The following is a 20841-nucleotide window of genomic DNA, read 5'->3' as shown; positions in this document are numbered from 1 at the left end:
GAGCTGGTGATGGACAGGGAGGCCTGGCGTGCTGCAGTCCATGGGGTCACAAAGAGTCGGACACAACTGAGTGACTGACTGAACTGGCTCAGCAGTAAAGAATCCGCCTGCAATGCAGGAGACACAGGTTTGATCACTGGATCAGGAAGATCCCCCTGCAGGAGGAAATGGCAATTCACTCCAGTATTCTTGCCTGGAAAATTCCACGGACAGAAGGGACTGGCAGACTGTAGTCCACGGTGTTGCAAAAGAGTTGGACACAACTTAGCAACTAAACCACCACAACAAATGGTTTGGGTGGGGTATACACGTGAGGAATCTTTTTTTAACAGCCTTGAAGATATTATGGAAAGATAAAAGTAGCAGAGGGATAAAAATCAGCATTTTGTTTTAGAATTATCACCTTCCTACAAGTCTTGAGGTAAGAAAACAAGCTGTGATTTTGGGGAAAGTTGCCAGAAAAATACAAGTCATCCAGTGAAATTGGAATTTCAGATAAATAATGAATATTATTTTTGTATAAATATCTCCTGTTGTTTATCTGCAATCCCGATTTAACTGGGCATCTGTATTTTTATTGGCTCAATCTGGCAACCCTAAATTGGGAACAATTTCAGAGGCCTTCAGAGGTTGGAGTTTTGAGGAAACTTTGCAAAGTAGAAGGGCGTGGCCATCTATTGAGAGGGAGGAGATATAGAGTGGGGGGAGCATTTGAGAAGAGTGGAAAAAATGTGCAGATTCTGCTGAGGGCATGTCCAGAACCTGTGAGGTGATGGTCATCAGGGTATAGGGCACCAGTCCGGACAGTGAGTGATCATCTGGCACATCTAAGCAGCTGAACAGCTTGAGAGGGGTCATAAGCGATGACATTTTTTACTGACACATGATCGGTGGATGGTTTCTTTCTGCTTGTGATTGTGCTGGAAAACTAGAGGTCTGGTGCTTTGCACGATCCTCCTTACATTTTTGCAAGCTGGTGACCTTCTTAAAAATTTGAGAAAATTGTTGAAATAAGTAGGAAAAAGAAAAGAGTGATCATCTATTCTTAGATGTGTTTACAGGCCGTATGACTCAGTGCTGCTTCTGTTAAGAGCAAGTACACGGTCTTTTTGGCACTGAGATGTAAACTCAGGAGGCTCTGATCCATGCTACTTTCTGTAAATGATAAAGTCCTCATTTAAGTACCAAGGGTCTGACTACACACCCCAGTGCTTTTTCTATGGAGTCTGCTCCTCTCAGCTCAGCTCTGACCAGTCTGTTTAGATCCTGTTTGGAATATTTCACATATTCAATGGTCTGCTTCTTCAAATATGCCACCCTGGACTTCTTTGGAGCTTAGAGTACTGGCTGAGAAAATAATAAATGAGTTTGATTTATAGGAAGTCAGGTCAAACAGTCAGATGTCTCTTTGGTGGTTTGTATCTGGTGGATGATCCCCAGTTGTCCAATCAACAGCATTTATGGTAGCCAAGAAAATGCTCTCCTTACAAGTGTTATTTCTAGACATCAATGTTCTGGGCCTAATTGGAATAGACCCAACAACAACAAATATATTCAGTGCTCTTCTACAGGGGAAAAGAAGCGTGGAGGGCTTTGCCATGTGGAGGAACTAACAAAACATTTCAGTATTTACTGAAGTATTTTAGTAGACAGGCTGGGGCTCAACTTGTATCACAGTGAGATCATCAGTTAGAGAATGATTTCATTGATCTAGCCTACTCTTCAGTCTTTTAAAGTCTCCATTGATTAGGCAACCGAGGTTGTTCTGTGGGAGGCATATCTTGACAGTAAAAATGAATGCTCTCTTAAAGTGTAATTAAAACATACTGCTTGAAGATTGTTTGAATGTCACAGATATTCAGAGACTTTCTTCACGAATGTGAAGGATTATTGTCTCTGATTTACTCTCCCCATGCTCCTCCAGGTCATGATTTTTTTTTTTTTTAATGAATGGGGTCACCTGGAGTCAAACATGTGACTAGTACCCATTGGTGAGAGGTCACCAGGCACCTCACAGGAAGGAATTTGGGGATGCCTAGGATTCTCTGTAAGGCTCCAGACACTTCAAAAGTGGTGGCTTGGTTAAAGGCATGCCTGAACATGCACCACAGAGATAACATGAGTTTTCAGGACAGGGCAGAGCTGGGCTCGAGTCTCACTTACTCTATGGAGATCCTCTTTGAGTTTGAATTTCCCCATTCATAAAAAGAAGATATAATCATTTAGAATCATCTACTTGACATTGTTATTATAAAGAATTCAAAGAGACCAGGCTTCTAAAAGGTTTAACAGGATATTTGATAAATTCAAGAGGCTGAATAGGTACCTGCTCCTCTCCTGAACGAGAGGTGAGGAGGAGATGGGGGTGGAGTGGGGAAAATGAGGGTTTTCAAACAATCTGTCTGCTCAAAGGCAGAGTTCCTCCTCCTGACTGTTCCGAAATGTAAAGGAGAAATGTGCTTGAAAGGTACCCCGGAAGACCTGGAATAGACCAAACGATAGCCCCAAGAGCAAATTTAATGGACTGGAGGTAAGGAGTGCAAACTTCAGAAAGACTGACAGATCCTAATGCCCTCTCTGCCACTTTCGAACTAACTGTGTGCCTTTGCAGCTATTTAACCTCTCTACCCTGTATCCGTGTATGTAAAGTAGTAAGTAATATTGATACTTTTCTCTGAGCGAGTATAACAGAGCTCCGATTTGCTTGGCCAACCCATTTCTTTTATCCTGAGACTTGATTTTCTCTCTCTCAAGGAAGGGTTCTTGTAGCCATGCTTGAAAGAAACTGCTTAACACGGTGACCAAGGTGTGATGAAGCCTTGGTAATTTTAAAATCCAAAGTCAAGACCACTTCTTGGCATGTACTTCTACAAAATCTCAGTTTATAGTAACTGTAATGTGGACAGTTGGTACCAGCCTAATGGGCAGTGCAGGGGCGATTTCTCCCTGGTTCTGGGGTGATGGCTCCAACCAAGAGAAGTACGATAGTCCTATCTTTATATCCCCTTCAAGCCAGAGACATCTCTGAATGAAGTTTAAATTAAACAGTTTCCTCTGGAAAAGTCTAACAATTCTTATGCTAGAAAGTTTAATGTCATGGTCTGAGTATAGATAGATTTAGATCAAGAATCACTTATTTTCAACAAGTGTGCCTGAGAGACAATGGAGGCAAAATACCATTGCTAACCATACCTCTTTCTCGAGTGCAACTCTAAGACTAAATCATTGGACTGGCTGTTTCTTTATCCTTTTCTCAATGAGTTCTGCTCATTAAATGCCACACAACTTACTTGGCAAGGATTCGAGCTCATTTTTTTCATTAAAGTAAAACAGACACCACGGTGAGGAAAAAGTAGGGGATTTAAGCTCCTGTGATCCTAAGTCTCCAAAATGGAAGTGGTCTCCCTAATAAACAATAGACAAAGAAACCCTTTCCTATTTTAGTATTAATCTCAACTATCCGTTAGTATTTTGAAGACAGAATTTTTACCCATCTATATACTGGGAGGGGTTGGGGGCAGGAAGAGACGGGACGACAGAGAATGATATGGTTGGATGGCATCACCAACTCGATGGACATGAGTTTGAGTGAACTCCGGGAGTTGGTGATGGACAGGGAGGCCTGGTGTGCTGTGATTCATGGGGTCGCAACGCGACTGAGCGACTGAACTGAACTGAACTGATACACTTTAAAATCTTTTACAGTATTCATTTCCTTTTCTCTCTCTTATGTCATGGAAATATTATCTCCTTTTTGCTCTTTGCCACACAAACTTGAGGTTCATTTTGATTTGTTTTTCTTCTATAATTTTCATCTTAGTTGGATTTTCTCAGCTGAATAACGTACAGATGATATTTTTGTGTGTGTGACAGAATATTCCCCTCCACCCCTACATCCCCTTCTCCTAAAACAGAAAGTTTCCTGGTTTAGAATCAGCCAACAGTATGATTTATGCACTTTAGAGATTCCCTCAAGTTTTCACACATGCTGAAAAATTCTGCATTGTTTTGGGGAAAGCAATAGGGATTTAGGAAAAAGTACGGTTCTTTCAATGCTATCCACTATGCAGTAGATAAGTAGTCTTTAGGCACAGCATGGCCACCCCTACGAACAACTTTCCCTTAATTTACACACATATGAATGTGAATATAGACATATGTGTACATGTATGTGTATGAACATATATGTATATACACGTGTGTATGTAATCTATAACCAGCAAAGTATAATCCAGGTTTCTTTTCAAAAGGAGCAACCAGTTCAAATGCACAGCTGGGTATGGCAGAAAACACATAATTAGACAAATTGGATTGGAGAGTTACGTAAGGTCTCAACTGAGCCAGTGAATGAGGAGCTGAATGAAACGTTGTGATTGCTGCTCCGGTGCCTAGAAAGAACAGAATATGTGGATATGTGTGTTTTGGGCAAATAAAAGGCAATTACTGGGAGTTATGGAGTGCAGTTGGCATTCCATGCAAGTTAGACTAAAGAACGTTTTGCAGTGGGCTGTGCTAGGGAAGAAAATGCTGTCCATGGCTAAAAGGGGGATTCTGTCAGAGATGTGCCAACAAGGAAAGATGTGTAATTACCATATTGGAGTTATATTTTGGGGGGAAAAGAGCAGCAGAAAAATTTGCATGATACCTAACTTTTCAATAGGCTTATAAAAATTCTCAGAGAATTTGAAGTATAAGGGATTACCTTATATATCATTACTTTCCCTCTAAAAGTAGACCTTTCCAGCCAAGACTGGTATATTTTGAAGAAAATGGCAAGCAAAGTCTATGGTTTCAGAATTTTTTTTTTTTTTTACTGAGAATAGTCAAACCAATGACTAAATATTGAAGATAAGCCCCCTCATAGGATTAAGAAGCTGAAATGAAATTACCACTTTTTCTGATTTACAAACATTATTATTTGCAAATTTGTCTCAAGGCAACTGAATGAAAAGTAGATTTTCTTCTCTCTCAGCAATTTCCCAGAAATAAGTGGGACAAAAAAGCAATTGCCTAAAAGATTACTATGTTCTTAAAGAAAACATCCTGGATTAATTGACAAAAGTACATATTAGTCCACATGATACCATGTGGGACTTGTCTCTCAGTATGCAAGTTAAATATATATTCACAAAATCCTTGCCAATAATAAATAATAATAACTTCTCGTCTGTTGATGCTATCTAACCATTAAAATCTCTCAGGGAAATCTCATGTTTGGTTTGATAAACTTTACAAAAAATGTTTGAACATTTCTAATTTACAAAACACATGCTAGAGAAGGTGGCAAGTACAAAGATGAATAGTTCGCCACTTCAAATTTACACCTCATGAGAGAGACAGAAATATATACAAATAGTACAGGGAAATAAACACGGTGGTTGTTGTTGGCAACTCTGCCATTTACTTGGTAGTTGTGTATCTGGATTCTTCCTTTACTTTGATGTTAAAGAAAATTATTTCAAAAAGTACATATTTTTCTTTCATAACTATTTAAAGTATATTGTGCTTTAGTTATTTAAAAGGAAAATTATTTTATGTCATAGGTATGTCTGTGCAAACATTATGATGCTAACTATACTATGGACTACTTTATAATAAAGTAATATATAATACTACTAAATTTATGATCAAATAGGTCTGTTGCTTGCATCATTATGGGCACAAATAGTTGGCAAAAGTCCTGATTAGAAGTCAAAAGGAGGCTTTTAATGGCAAACAAGAAAAGAATCAGTGCAATCTGATGTGGACTAATAGCTACCAAATAGATTCTTATGTTTGAAAAACCCTTAAATTACTCTCAACAGCTGTATATTATTATAAAACTTCGAATGTTCTAGATGGATAAAACATTTGTGTTTATTTATTTATGAGGAGGTTTTGGAAGCTAAGTTTGGTTGGGGTGTAGTGACTGAGATAATCTAAGGAAATGAAGGCTGGTGGGAGAATTACAAACATGATTATAACGTGGCTAGCTTCCGCTTCTCAATCTAAAACTCTTTGAGGGATAAAAGGTCATCTCACACATTCTAAAAATTTTCAAAAATGTCAAAGAGGTGAGTTCAGTATAACTTTCCCTAGGTTAAACGAAAGGTCTTGATCCACAAGCCAGTATCCTAACATACCCCTGACACAGATAAGTATATTTGCTGTTGTTCAATGAATGAACATTGAACTAAGGTATTTTTTGCACTTAGCTGGGCCAACAACCATCAAGTCTTCCTTCCCTCCAGTGGCAGACCACAGAGAAATGTCCTAAATGAAATACATTCACTTGGTCTGACCAAATAGATAATTTTGCGATATTATATCTTAACTCAGGATTCATTGAGACATAAACACAAGTAAGGAGAGAAAAAAGAAATAATCACTTGGAATAACCAATTTATACTTAAAAATCATAACTCATTCTTCAGTGTATTCTCAACTTTCAGTTCAGTTCAGTCACTCAGTCATGTCCGACTCTTTGCGACCCCATGAATCACAGCACACCAGGCCTCCCTGTCCATCACCAACTCCCAGAGTTCACTCAAACTCATGTCCACAGAGTCGGTGATGCCATCCAGCCATCTCATTCTCTGTCGTCCCCTTCTCCTCCCACCCCCAATTCTTCCTAGCATCAGACTCTTTTCCAGTGAGTCAACTCGACGCATGAGGTGGCCAAAGTTTTGGAGTTTCAGCTTTAGCATCAGTCCTTCCAATGAACACCCAGGATTGATCTCCTCTAGAATGGACTGGTTGGATCTCCTTGCAGTCCAAGGGACTCTCAAGAGTCTTCTCCAACACCACAGTTCAAAAGCATCAATTCTTCGGCGATCAGCTTTCTTCACAGTCCAACTCTCACATCCATACATGACCACGGGAAAATCCATAGCCTTGACTGCTGCTGCTGCTGCTAAGTCACTTCAGTCGTGTCCGACTCTGCGTGACCCCATAGACGGAAGCCCACCAGGCTCCCCCGTCCCTGGGATTCTCCAGGCAAGAACACTGGAGTGGGTTGCCATTTCCTTCTCCAATGTGTGAAAGTGAAAAGTGAAAGTGAAGTCGCTCAGCCACGTCAGACTCGTAGCGACCCCATGGACTGCAACCCACCAGGCTCCCCCGTACATGGGATTTTCTAGGCAAGAGTACTGGAGTGGCTTGCCATTGCCTTCTCCATAGCCTTGACTAGACGGACCTTTGTTGGCAAAGTAATGTCTCTGCTTTTTAATATGCTATTTAGGTTGGTCATCACTTTCCTTCCAAGGAGTAAGCGTCTTTTAATTTCATGGTTGCAATCAGCATCTGCAGTGATTTTGGAGCCCAAAATGAGTAATGTTAAAAATAGGTAAATACTGTACATTGTGTTAGAACCAATGAGTTGTTAGTTTAGAACTGGTAAAAGTTTCTGTCAAACTTGAATATTTATAGACGGAATTTCTGGTGTGCAAAACCAAATGCAATGTTGATCTTGCCAGGGAGACTAAGAATGAACAAAAACACATACAAATAAGAAAGTAAGAGACTTACTGTATCACGTTGCCTGTTATCTTTCCCTGATATTATCAAGAAGTAGTTCCATGTCAGCAGTAACAACAAAACCAGTGGTATCATGTAGAGCTCAAAGTTCCAGACAACAAAGAGAAAGAGCTGGAGAAGAGAAGAGCAAAGAAAAAGATGAGTCAATTTTGAACTTCATTAAATGGACTCTCTTATCCATACTGCATTTCAAAAACAAAAACACACAACTGAATTTGCAGAACGGAAAGATTTATCTTGAAAACAAAGCCTTGAGAACTTGTTAGGCAATTTTTCTAAAAGGACAACTGACCCCTGGAAAATCATGAAGATTTTCACTTTGTTGAATTTCTCTGAAGGAAAACTGACATTATCACATTGTCAATGGGGCAATTTTAATTTTTCTCCTCCAGTGAAATTATTGTTAGACTGGATGAAATTAAGTTTGAAAAAAGAAGTCAGCAAAATGAGATTTACTACATTGTCAGAAATAAACGGTATATCTGCCTTAATGATAAACGATGAATCACCATTTAGTTTCAGAGGTTTTAAAAAAATTTCACTTGGATAATACAACGTTAACAAGCATAATAGGTAGATGAAAATACCACATCTACACAGAGAGTCCTCAAGATCTCACATGATGAATAAAAGCACTGCTCCCAACAAGGGTAAAAACATTCAGCCTTACCTAGAAATCAAACAGCTATTTTAAAAACGGGGTAATTTTGTCAAAGGGAAATTTTAAACTTCTACTTTAATTATCTTTTAAAACTACCTACTTGTCTAAGTATGGAAATGGTTTTTAAAGCTGTAAGAAGGATGTATGATTAGAGACTCACCTGGGCTGGCAGAAGAAACCATTCTAAGAGCATCTGTGTGGTAAAATAATCAGCAATGGATATAAAGTGTGACTCACTCTTACTCCCCACCAGGCTCATATAACCCTGCACAGACCATCTAAATTCTCTGGGTCTGTGGCCCCTGCTGCCAAATTAAGGTAGTTTAAGTCAGAAGGTAGTTGAGAGCTAGATTCCACCCCTAAAGTCCTTTAACCTCTGGCGTGGTACATCTCTTCCCTTTAGTTTCTTCTGTAAAATGGGAACCCTAAGAGTGTCTCCCTGAGAGGTTCTGAGAATTAACAGTTGAAATGTGTTTAAGGTTTAACACACTGTTTGGGTACTCAGTAAATGCTCAAAAAAAGGACTGTGTAAACGATATCAATATTTTACAAAACTGATGAAATTAACTATTTATCAACGGAGGCCCTTAGGAAATATATATTCTAATACTGAAAGCTAGAAAGTATCTGTCTGCTAAGATTTAGCTGAACCAGAGTATAACTGGGAATTTGAGCCGGCTGGTTGGGGTCATGCTGATATCTTGCATTTGACAGATCAGAAGAGCTAGGAGCAGTGCCCTAAGAACCTTCACATCAGTACAGCAGCACTGGCTGTTTGTAGCTTTCTTAACAAACCTCAGAGAAGCCCACAGCCTATTCAAACTGCAGAGAAAAGAAACCTGTACAGAGTGGCAGAGGGACCCCTGGCCCATGGCCTGAGGACAGGTTCTGGGCCTTAGAAAGTCACTCTGCCTCGGTGTTTTCCGTTCTCAACAGAGCTCTGTAGACCTGATCACCACTAACAGCCCTTCTTTAATATTTTAAATGACATTACTGTACCATCAGCGTTTTGTATTCTTTTTAAATGTGACATTAAATTTTGAAGACTGTATATTTTATGGGATTCTTTTATATTCATAACCCACACGGACACCAAAAAGCATAAATAATGGTTTAGTAACCCAAGAAATGAATTTTGGACAGAATTACATGGTTACTATAGATTCAAGTTCCTGAATAAGAAAAATCTCAAATATGTTAATGCATGAAACATGAGCCATATCTTCTCTTTCACCAGGGAAGTATAAAGATTTCCAGAAAAGGAAATATTTCCATTTAATTTTTGAAATATATGTAATATATTTAAAGATGACACAAATTATAACTGATGGCTATGATTATTCTATTAAAATGTATCTTTAAAATGTACTTTATTCAGGAAGTGATTTAAGGCAAATTTGACAGACATCAACACATATAAAAGAGAGAATTATTTTTGGCTAGGATTCGTATTAATTCTTTGCATATTTACTAGTAAAATTTAGACAATCACTAAAATATAAGCTCTTTAAAGACAGGGACTTTTCCTTTTAGCTTACATTCTATCCCCAGAGCCTAGAATGGTGCTTTCCATTTATTTGTATATTCAATTTCTTTCATCAGCATCTTGTAGTTTTTAGTGATAGGTATTTCACCTTAATTAATTACTAAGTATTTTATTCTTTTTGATACAGCTATAGTGGGATTGTATTCTTAATTTCTCTCTCTGATAGTACATTGTTAGTACATTGAACTGCAATACATTTTTATATGTTGACTTTGTGTCATGCAACTTTACTGAATTCATTTAACAATTTTTTTGAGGACCCTTTAGGGTTTTCTATATATAAAGCCATATCATCCACAAATAGTGACAGTCTTACTTATTTCTTCCAATATGGATGACTTTTCTTTTTCTTGCTTAACTACTCTTGGTAGGACTTGCAACACTTTGTAAAATAAACCCAGCAAAGTAGGCATCCTAGTCTTGTTCCCAATCTTAGAGGAAAACAATTTCAGCTTTTCACTATTGAATATGTTAGCTGTGGGCTTATCATATATGGCCTTTATTATGTTGAGGTATGTTGCATCTGAGCTTCCCTGGTGGCTCAGATGGTAACGTGTCTGCCTGCAATGTGGGAGACTCGGGTTCGATCCCTGGGTTGGGAAGATCCTCTGGAGAAGGAAACGGCAACCCACTCCAGTACTCTTGCCTGGAGAATCCCACGGACAGAGGAGCCTAGTAGGCTACAGTCCCTGGGGTCACAAAGAGTCGGGTTGCATCTACACTCACTTTGTTTAGAGTTCTTTTTATCATGTATGGATACTGAATTTTGTCAGATGCTTTTTTTGCATCTATTGGGATGATCATATGCATTTCAGCCTTTATTTTATTAATGTTTTATATCCTGTTGGTTGATGATTTATGGATACCGAAGCAGCCTTGCACCCCTGGAATAAATCCCACCTAATCATTATATATGATCTTTTTAATGTATTGCTGGATTCAGTTTGCTAATATTTTGTTAAGAATTTTTACATCTGTGTTCATCAAGGAAACTGGCATGTAATTTTCTCTTCTTTTGGGAAAGGAAAGTTCCTTCAATAAATGTTGTTGGGAAAGCTGAACAGCCACAGGCAAAAGAATAAAACCAGACTATCTTACACCATATGCAAAAATCAACTCAAAAACAAATTAAAAACTTGAATGTTAAGATCTATAACCATAAAACATAGAAGAAAACAGGCAGTAAGCTCCTTGACACTGATCTTCAGAATGATTTTTTTGGATCTGACTTCTAAAACAAAGACAACAAAAGCAAAAACAAACATGTAGGACTATATCAAACTAAGAAGCCCAGCAAAGGAAACAACAAATCATCAACAAAATGAAAAGCCAATTGACTGACTGGGAGAAAATATTTGTAAATTATTAATATACATTTGATGGGGGTTAATGTTCAAAAATTCATACAACTCACTAGCCAAAAACCAAGCAAACTGATTAAAAAATGGGCAGAGGATCTGAATGGACATTTTTCCAAAGGAGACATACAGAAGGTCAACAGGCACATGAAAAGATGCTAATCATCAGGGAAATGCACATCAAACCCATAATGAGATATCACTTCACATCTGTTAGAATGGCTATTATAAAAAACGCAAGAAATAGAAAGTGTTGGTAAGAATGCAAAGAAAAGGGATCCCTTATGCTCTATTAGTGGGAATGCAAACTGGTACAGCCACCGTGGAAAACAGTATGGAAGTTTCTCAAAAAATTAAAACCATATGATCTAGTAATTCACTTCTGGGTATCTATGTGAAAAAAATGAAAATACTAACTCAAGAAGATAAATGCACCCTAATGCTTATTGCAGCATTATTTACAACAGCCAAGATATGGAAATAACCTAAGTGTTCATCAATGGATGAATGGATAAAGATGTTATGTACACAATAGAATACTTTTCAATCATCAAAAAAATGGAATCCTGCCATTTGCAACAACCAAGATGGACCCACAGGGTGTTATGCTAAGTGAATCATGTTAGTGAAATGAATCAGATAGAGAAAGACAAACACCCTATGATCTCACATTTACATGGCATCTAAAGGCAAACAGATGAAAAAAACAGGGGCTTTGCTGGCAGTTCAGTGGTTAAGATTCCATGCTTTCACTGCAGGAAGCACAGGTCCAATCTCTGGTTGAAATACTAAGATTCTACATGCCCTGTGGCACAGCCAAAAAAATATCAGGATGAAAGCAAAGAAACCAGATGAACAAAAACAAACAACAACAACAAAAAAGATCAGTAGTTGCCAAAAGTGAGGGAGCTGGGTGAAATGGGTTAAGGATGTTAGAAGGTACAAAATTCCAGTTATAAAATGACAAGCCATGGGAATACTGTGGACGGCATGGTGACTATAGTCAATAATACTGTAGTGCATATTTGAAAGTCACTAAAAGAATAAATCTTAAAAGCCCTCATCATAAAAAACAAACGTATAACTATGTATGGTGAAGGATGGTAACTAGATTTACTGTGGTGATCATTTCACAATATATACAAATACTGAATCATTATGTTGAACCCTTGACAATAATATAACATTATAGGTCAATCAAACATCAATTTAAAAAAAGAACATGAACACAGATTAACAATAAAAGGTATTTATTGAACATCTATGTGCTATATAATACTAGGTGTTCAAACTTAGGATAAGACACAGTCTCTGGATTCATATTGCTAAGAATCAGTAAGAAAAAAGCAATTATTCTCTACAGTACTAGTGATGATACTAATTCTTGTTAATGGTGATGATCTTCTAAGAAAGAACTCTCAAAGCAAGAAGGGGCCTTTTAGCTTATTCTCTCCATACTGAAGCTGTTTTATTTTTTCCTCCCTGGAGCCTACCTGCACTAAGATGGAATCCTTTCCTTTTTCCTATAAAAAACCCAAACACTCCTGGATGGGTCTTCAATGTCTCATGAGGGCAGTAGAAAAAGAAAGCAGCGCAGAGAAACTTGGAGGCTAAGATAATGCAGGATCTGTCCTTGGTCCTGACCACCCTTTTTCATAGGTTTGGGTAAAAAAAGAGGGAGAAAGAGATAATGGCCTAAAATGAGACCACTGCACAGCAAAGGAAACTATAAGCAAGGTGAAAAGACAGCCTTCAGAATGGGAGAAAATAATAGCAAATGAAGCAACTGACAAAGGATTAATCTCCAAATTATACAAGCAGCTCCTGCAGCTCAATTCCAGAAAAATAAATGACCCAATCAAAAAATGGGCCAAAGAACTAAACAGACATTTCTCCAAAGAAGACATAAAGATGGCTAACAAACACATGAAAAAATGCTCAACATCCCTCATAATCAGAGAAATGCAAATCAAAACCACAATGAGATACCATTTCACACCAGTCAGAATGGCTGCTATCCAAAAGTCTACATGCAATAAATGCTGGAGAGGGTGTGGAGAGAAGGGAACCCTCTTACACTGTTGGTGGGAATGCAAACTAGTACAGCTACTATGGAGAACAGTGTGGAGATTCCTCAAAAAACTGGAAATAGAGCTGCCATATGATCCAGCAATCACACTCCTGGGCATACACACCGAGAAAACCAGAATTGAAAGAAACACATGTACTCCAATGTTCACTGCAGCATTGTTTATAATAGCCAGGACATGGAAGCAACCTAGATGTCCATCTACAGACGAATGGATAAGAAAGCTTTGGTACATATACACAATGGAGTATTACTCAACCATTAAAAAGAATGCATTTGAACCAGTTCTAATGAGGTGGATGAAACTAGAGCCTATTATACAGAGTGAAGTAAGCCAGAAAGAAAAACACCAATACAATATACTAACTCATATATATGGAATTTAGAAAGATGCAAATGATAACCCTGTATACGAGACAGCAAAAGAGACACAGATGTATAAAACAGTCTTTGGGACTCTGTGGGAGAGGGTGAGGGTGGGATGGTTTGGGAGAATGGCATTGAAACATGTATATTATCTTATGTGAAATGAATTGCCAGTTCAGGGTCGATGCATGTTACAGGATGCTCGGGGCTGGTATGTGGGGATGACCCAGAGGGAGGATAAGGGGAGGAGAGAGGTGGGAGGGGGGTTCGGGAGGGGGAACTCATGTACACCTGGGGCGGATTCATGTCAATGTATGGCAAAACCAACCAATATAATATTGTAAAATAATTAGCCTCCAATAAAAATAAAAAAATAAAATAAATAAAATGAGACCAAAAAATTTTTTTAAAAATCACTGACACATCCACAGAATATAAATATAAACCATAAAATGCCTAGGATTTTCCCAACCCATATAGCCAGAAACCCTTTATGCCTGCATGGGACATGGAAAGAGGATCTGATGATTATAGAATTTCTCCAGTTTAAACGAGGGCTTCCCTGATGGCTCAGTTGGTAAAGAATCCACCTGCAATGCACGGAACCCCGGCTCAACCCCTGGGTTGGGAAGATCCCTGAGAAGGGAACAGCTTCCCACTGCAGTATTCTGGCCTGGAGAATTCCATGGGCTGTATAGTCCATGGGGTCACAAAGATTTGGACACGACTGAGCAATTTTCACTTTCCAGGTTAAGCTAGGCAATAAGGAAGTCTACACATGTGTACAGTGTTTAATTTCCCTTGACTTCATCACTATGTATGACATCTTTTCCTTAGTTTTCCTCTCTTTGTCACAGTCTCCTTGACTTTTCCCTTCTCTCCTCCCAACACTTTTAATAAGGAAACTTGGGCTATCTATATTTAACTTTCATAAAATCCATGACTCCATTCAAAATAAAACATCTCAGTCCTACATTTGTTTGCCTTGCTCATTAGAAACGAAAACTGTTCCAAGAACTTGGTGGTTTTCTTTCTCAAATCACTAGATGGCTGTGATTTATAATTACAATTCTATATCACAAAATCTCCATGGGACATTAGTCAAATGGTACTAAGTACAAACGAGCTTTTTCATTAGAAAAAGGATATTGTGAGTTTTACACATTATTTTGGATAGTAGAAGCTCTTGGTTAATCTTCCTTGGACTGTTAGCCATGACCGTGGGAATCCCTCAAAAAACTGCTGTAGAAAAAGCACGGGTGTGTGAACTAGCCTGCGTTTGTATCCAGGTTCACTAGTCCTTAACTATGTGACTTTAGGTTAGTTACTAGAATATTCCTAGTTTTATCTTCTGAAAAATGGAAACTACACTATTTATAGATTTGAGATGGAATTAGCCTAGTGCTTAGACCTATAAGATGCCCAGTAAGCATTAGTTATTATTATAAGCACGAATATATTGGCTCATACTACATGTAACATTTTTGATGCTCTTGTAGCTCATCACTGTTCCTATACCACTTTAGCATCCATAGAATGGATTCAGGCAAAAGAGCTGTATTTAGAAAGCTAAGTCAACTACCCTAGAAAAGATGATGAGTGAGTGCCATTTTCAGTATTTTTATATTTAACTTATAGTGATTAGATGCAGTAATGACCCCAATTTGTTGAAGTCTCCCTGTATTCAGGCCTTTTGAAATACTCTCCCACGATGACACTGAGATTAGACAGAGGACTTGTTTTGGCCAAGGGAAGAGATGCAGAAATGCTGAACAGAGGCTTAAAAAGTACTTGCTCACTGGGTTTTCCCCTCTGCTATCTTCAAACCCTGAGCCACCATGTCAAGAAGCACAGGCTAGTCTTCTGAATGAGAGACACGTGACACAGTTGTCTCCATTGCCCCAGGATCCAGAAGTATCCAGAGTCAGAGCTGCCTAACTGATCAGAAGCTGACCACAGACACATAACTGAGCCTGTAGGAGAACAAAATAAACATTCAGCTGAACCTGATCTGGCTTGTTCACCTACAGAATCATCACTAAATGAATGGCAGTTCCTTTACACTACCAATGGAGTGGTTATACAGCAAATGTTAACTGATGCATATTCTCTCCATGGAGACAGTGTGATATAATAAAACATGGTCTGAACCAGGAGCCTGAAGAAGTGGTTTTAGATCTAGTTCTGCTATTTGATCATCATAAGACCTCGGGCCAGTCAGTTTTTCTCTTTTATTTTAGTCTATCATCTATAAAATGAAGATGGTAATACCTATTTCACAAGTTGCTTGTGGGCAAAAGTGATGTAATACATGTAAAAATACTTATTGCAAAGTAGTGTATTAATGTATGTACTATCAATTTATGCTTTTCATATTTAAAATGATTTCTGAAAAATTACAGAGACTTTATAAAATAATACTCCAAGATAAGTCAACATGATAATTGTTCTCTAAGCAGTTATAGAAGATGGGTGGTGTTTCTAAGAGGGATTTCTGTGTGGTCTGGAAAGAAAGAGTTTGCTGGAAGGAAGTCAGGAGTATTAAACTTAAGAGGGGTTGCAGTGAATTTTTTTTTTTTTACTAGTAATCAGAGCAAGAAAAATCTAGATCTTTATGGAGACTCACTAGTGCTGGTAAATGACGTTAGCACCTATTATAGATTTTGTAAAGTCTTGAATTGAAAAAATTAAGTTTTTAAATGTTAACAATTGTTTAACAACCTCATGCCCTTAGATATAAAACTATCTTGTTCTGAACAATCAATTTTATGAATGTCAATTCCTGTCCACAACGTTTTAGCTTTTAAATCCATACCTTTTAGCTAAATCAGTGTTATCTTGCCTATGATTTTTATCACTAACATCAGAAAACACAGTCCTTCAATATCTCTTTGGGCCAGGCTTTAAGAGCAACCTACATTTTAATCATAAGTATTCCGAATGGCTCTTTTAAAATCTGAAAGGTAAATAACATAATTTGCCCTAACAAGTATCACACTGCATAAAGTGAACTTTAGAGGGCAAGTCCCACATGACAGGCCTGGAAGGCTGAGACTATTTTCATTTTACAAAGGAGAAAACTGAGGATGAGAGGTTGAGACTTGTCCAGGGATAGCCTCCACTGAGTGGCAGAGTCGGCTGACTCCCAGCCCAGTGTGACTTTCCCACAATGCTCCACTGCCTCTAAGGCAAAGGATCTCACAGTGAATGTCGATCCTCTGAAGGTATCAATTATTTAGTGACTGATTATTCAATGTGTAGACTTTATTTCTCCTGCTTCCTCTTGCTCTGGGATAACCACTTTTGCAATAGTGCAAAGAAACGGAATACCACTTCTAGGTGCTCTGGTAACAGTTTGGCATGGCAAAAAGGTAAAATACTAATGGTCAGAATGAGTTTTGTGGAGCCAATTTCATTATTCCTTATCATCACTGTCTGAATAATCAAAGTCAGCTATTCAGAAGATTCTTATTAAATGGGGTTTTCTTCTGTCCAGAATGTTTAAGAGGTTAGCAAGGTGGCTGTAAAGGCAAAGACTGGAAAATGAATGAGCCAATTACATTTTACAGACAAAAAAAAAAAAAAAAAGCCTTACTTTTTCACATGAAGATTAAACAAACAAAAAGACCCTTTCTACTCAGAAGCTAATGAAGGTGGACCAGGACTTTTCACTTACATTTAAATAAGGCAAATTATATGAAGTAGAATGTATGAAGCAAAATATTCAGGTTTTACAGCAACACCATTTCTTAGAAGGCACAAGATGTCTGATTTCTCTTTCTTTGAGCCTGGGGTTTTAAGAGTCCCTGGCAGGACTGGGCCATCCACCTCGTCCCATCCATTGATGCTCGCATTGAAGTGCAGTGGAAGATGCCTGCATTCAAGGATCATTCACTGCGGCACAGGAGAGTAACTCTGGGGGAGCATGCTTCAAAAAAAAATCATTTAAGTTGGAATATTGAATATCCTATTCTTCTGCAAACTACAGTATATTTTAAAAAAGAAATCTCATCCAAAATGATTAACACTTCCTACTGTTCAGGAAAAAAAGCCTGCCCTTTCAGACTAACAGCTGTGAGTCATTAGTTCTCCAGTGATGAGATGTGTTTGATGAGTATTTTTCTTTCTAATTAAGAGATGAGATTCTCTATTTGACTGTCTCTTCAGAAAGAAGTGAAGAGAAAATGCTCTGCCTACATGGAAAGGCCATCTCCTACAAAACAATTAATTATTTCATGGCCCTTTTAGAAAATCCTTTTCCTCCCTAATTTCAATTCATTTTTTTTTTCTTAAACTTAACACATTTGCGACCCTCACAGTAGTAACCCATTTCCACCCAACCTGCACCCGCACATGTTTTCCTGTTTCATCATTCAAAAGTGTCTATTTCAGATGAAACAGAATAAGGAAATGTATCAAAAGTACACGCATGCTTATGCTAACAACATTTGGTGTGAGAATATTTGCTGATGTGAGAGGCTTCAGATTAGAAAGATAATAAATGCAGAAGGTTTGCCTTTTGAAGAATTAAGCAATGCTTTAAAAAAAAATTGTAAGGGGCCTAACCACATATAAAAACTGATTTTGATGATTAATCCTTACAAGGAAACTATTTTACCTCTACCATTAAGACTGTCTTTAAAGAGAAAAACCAGTGGCTATAAAGTGGAACCCAAAACATTTGTCTTTTCTTTTTTGAAAAAGCCATCAGCAAGGTTATAAAATTCCTGAATTAAAAATATGATCTGTTTTGAAAAATTAAAAACTGTTCCTAAGAACAGTAGGGAGCAAATGAAAGCACTATTTGCCAATCAGTCCCATCAGCTGCCTCCTTTAAATACTTTTTGGCACAAAGAAAGAAAGGGGAGGAAGGAAAGAGGTTGCCACTTCTCCCACCAGGGCACATCCAGAAACATGTGGGGGTGTTTTTATTTATCACAATGACTTGGGTGATAATAGAAGTATTATCAACATTTGTTGGGGGGGGCATGGGTGTGAAACACTGTGAAATATGCGGGACAGTTCCCCCCAATAAAAATTCCTGTCCCCAACGCTAACAATACTCCTCTTTGAGAAACATCGCCAGTTCTCACATAGACACCAGGCTATTCCACAACTGACTTAGAAAAGAAGAACCAGCTGTGTACATATGCATACAAAGGTAAGAAGGCTAGGTATATTTCCTAGATGATGGCATGAGGGTAGCAGAGAAAACGAAATGTGCTCATTCAGACGGATTTCCACTAGACTGTTTCTCTCCATCATTAATATTCACTACTTCTTTAAAAATCTGTCTGAAGAAGAACTGGGCAGGGGGAACCACTCTGCCCACTTATTCTCCCCGGGATTAAATTAGGCTCTACACAGCATCAGGGACTTTGGAATTTCATCTTCTGGGAAGGGGGTGGTCTTGCCTTGATTTCAACAGCCAGATGGTATCACCACTTGTTCTCAGGTCTTTATTTCTGGTTGATTCCACTAAAACTTTTGGTACCACCTCCATCCACAGAGGAGAGAAGATAGGCAATTGTGAACCTGATTAATTCCCAGCCTCACGATAGCCCTTTGACGGTAATTTCGAAGTAGGACACATTGTTCTCTTGAAGAGAAGCTCTGCTTTATTTGGACGATTTTTGAAAATAGGTTGGTGACAACCCTAAACCCAGTGGATTGCTCCACCTTGTTTAGCTGTTTCCAAGGGTTCTTGCCACACTGACCCAGGGAACCTGATCGGCTCATATATATGCTTATATCCAGTGGTTTTTCTCCCTCCTCCAATCAGAATGGGAACTGAGATGATTGCCTCTACTGCTTTCTTTTTTAATAGTTACAACCAGATACAAAACTGACAAGACCTGCTGTGTATGTGCTGGGGTGGGGAGTGGTTATGTGTTTAAAGGAAAAAAGTCAAAGTGTACTCTCTACCAAATGATCACTCATACTGATTGGGCAAAATTTGTCAAGAGAGCCATCTGTCTCTGTTTTTCTGGTGACAGAATGAGATATATGGTCAGGAGCAGAAACAATTATATTGGTTGATTTATTGGCAAAGCTTTGAATTGAATCAACATACAATGTGCCTGCATGCATGCTCTGTTGTGTCCGACTCTTTGTGACCCCATGGACTGTTGCCCGCCAGGCAAGAATACTAGAGTGGGTTGCCATTTCCTCCTCCAGGGGATCTTCCCTACCCAAGGATGGATCCCGCATCTCTTCCATCTCCTGCACTGGCGGCTGAATTCTTTACTTCTGAGCCATTGGGGAAACCCGCAACTTACTTCATTTGTTTACTGATGGTGTTAAAAAATTATTGTTTGTTCAGATTTACTTAGATCACTTATAAATACATATCAGAAAGTTCCAGTTCCTCACTTTGTCAAACTGTACACAGGGTTTTGGAAGTTGCTGCCTGAAACTTTAAAGTCTACCATCTTAGTACATCCGGGCCTTTTTGAAAATCATAGCTTGGCTTCATCTATTAAAGAAACAAGCATGACAACAAGCTAGGACTCATCTGAAGCTGTCTTATGACTCACAGAAATACCTACTGAAGAATTTCTGCAACAAAATGGACCAAAACAAGCTCAAAGACGGCGCTATCAACTAATCACAGCAGAATGCACCCTACTCTCCTTGATGGAGATATTATATCAATAGAATCTGCCAGCCAGAAGGCTTGGGAAGTATTTATTTATTTAGATTTTTTTCTTTTTCAGTTTACAAGTTGTACCACTACTTCATGTGATTTTTTTTTATCAAAGTCAGAGATGAAAGGCTCTGGCTTTGCTTTGAGAACACTGACAACTCCAAAATGTAAAGCCCAGAGTGTGTCCAACTAGAGCATCGCATCAACCACACATGAATAACTGATAAGCAATCCCAGCAATGTTGTGAGTTTCATGTTGGTAAAAGTTTGGATGTAGAAAGAAAGTGACAAATGCTTACACATGCCTGGAGAATGTTGATTCTCCGAGATGCCTTTCATTGGAAATTAGTACTTTACCTAGTAGTTACAACACTTACCACAGAACCAAGCACGGTTATGCTTTTTATTTTAATAGCTTCATCATTCATAGAAGTTCTGCTTATTCAAAAACAGGTTGCATGTAAAGTTGCCCTTGCAGATTACTTATCAACACATATTTATCATTATAAATGACCAAACACGAACAATAAAGAGGAACTGGTGAACTGGTATTATTTGGTCCATGAGGAGGTTGCTGGTCTCAAGTAACAATTGCTCTTAAAAAATACTTAAGGTACATCAAAAAACATAGAATAAATAAGGTTATTAAGTTCACTGAAG

The 20841-nt window shown here is 38.3% G+C and overlaps 1 protein-coding gene across 13 annotated transcripts in view; it reads right to left on the bottom strand.

Moving 5' to 3' along the window:
- The window catches only part of MCTP1 (multiple C2 and transmembrane domain containing 1), a 384882-nt gene that overhangs the window by 92265 nt on the left and 271776 nt on the right, over positions 1 to 20841 (bottom strand). For all 13 annotated transcript variants that reach the window (XR_008686400.2, XM_055429387.2, XM_055429393.2 and 10 more), the window contains one exon: positions 7507 to 7626. Coding sequence is in view for 12 of the 13 variants with exons in the window: in XM_055429387.2 (XP_055285362.1) it covers positions 7507 to 7626 (120 nt within the window). In the remaining variant the exon portion in view is untranslated. The remainder of the gene's footprint in view (positions 1 to 7506; positions 7627 to 20841) is intronic.

This window comes from Moschus berezovskii, chromosome 8 (assembly GCF_049115385.1).
Source record: "Moschus berezovskii isolate FMDL1 chromosome 8, NW_MosBer_1.0, whole genome shotgun sequence".
Classification (NCBI taxonomy): Eukaryota; Metazoa; Chordata; class Mammalia; order Artiodactyla; family Moschidae; genus Moschus; species Moschus berezovskii.
This window is presented reverse-complemented; position numbering and strand designations above follow the sequence as displayed.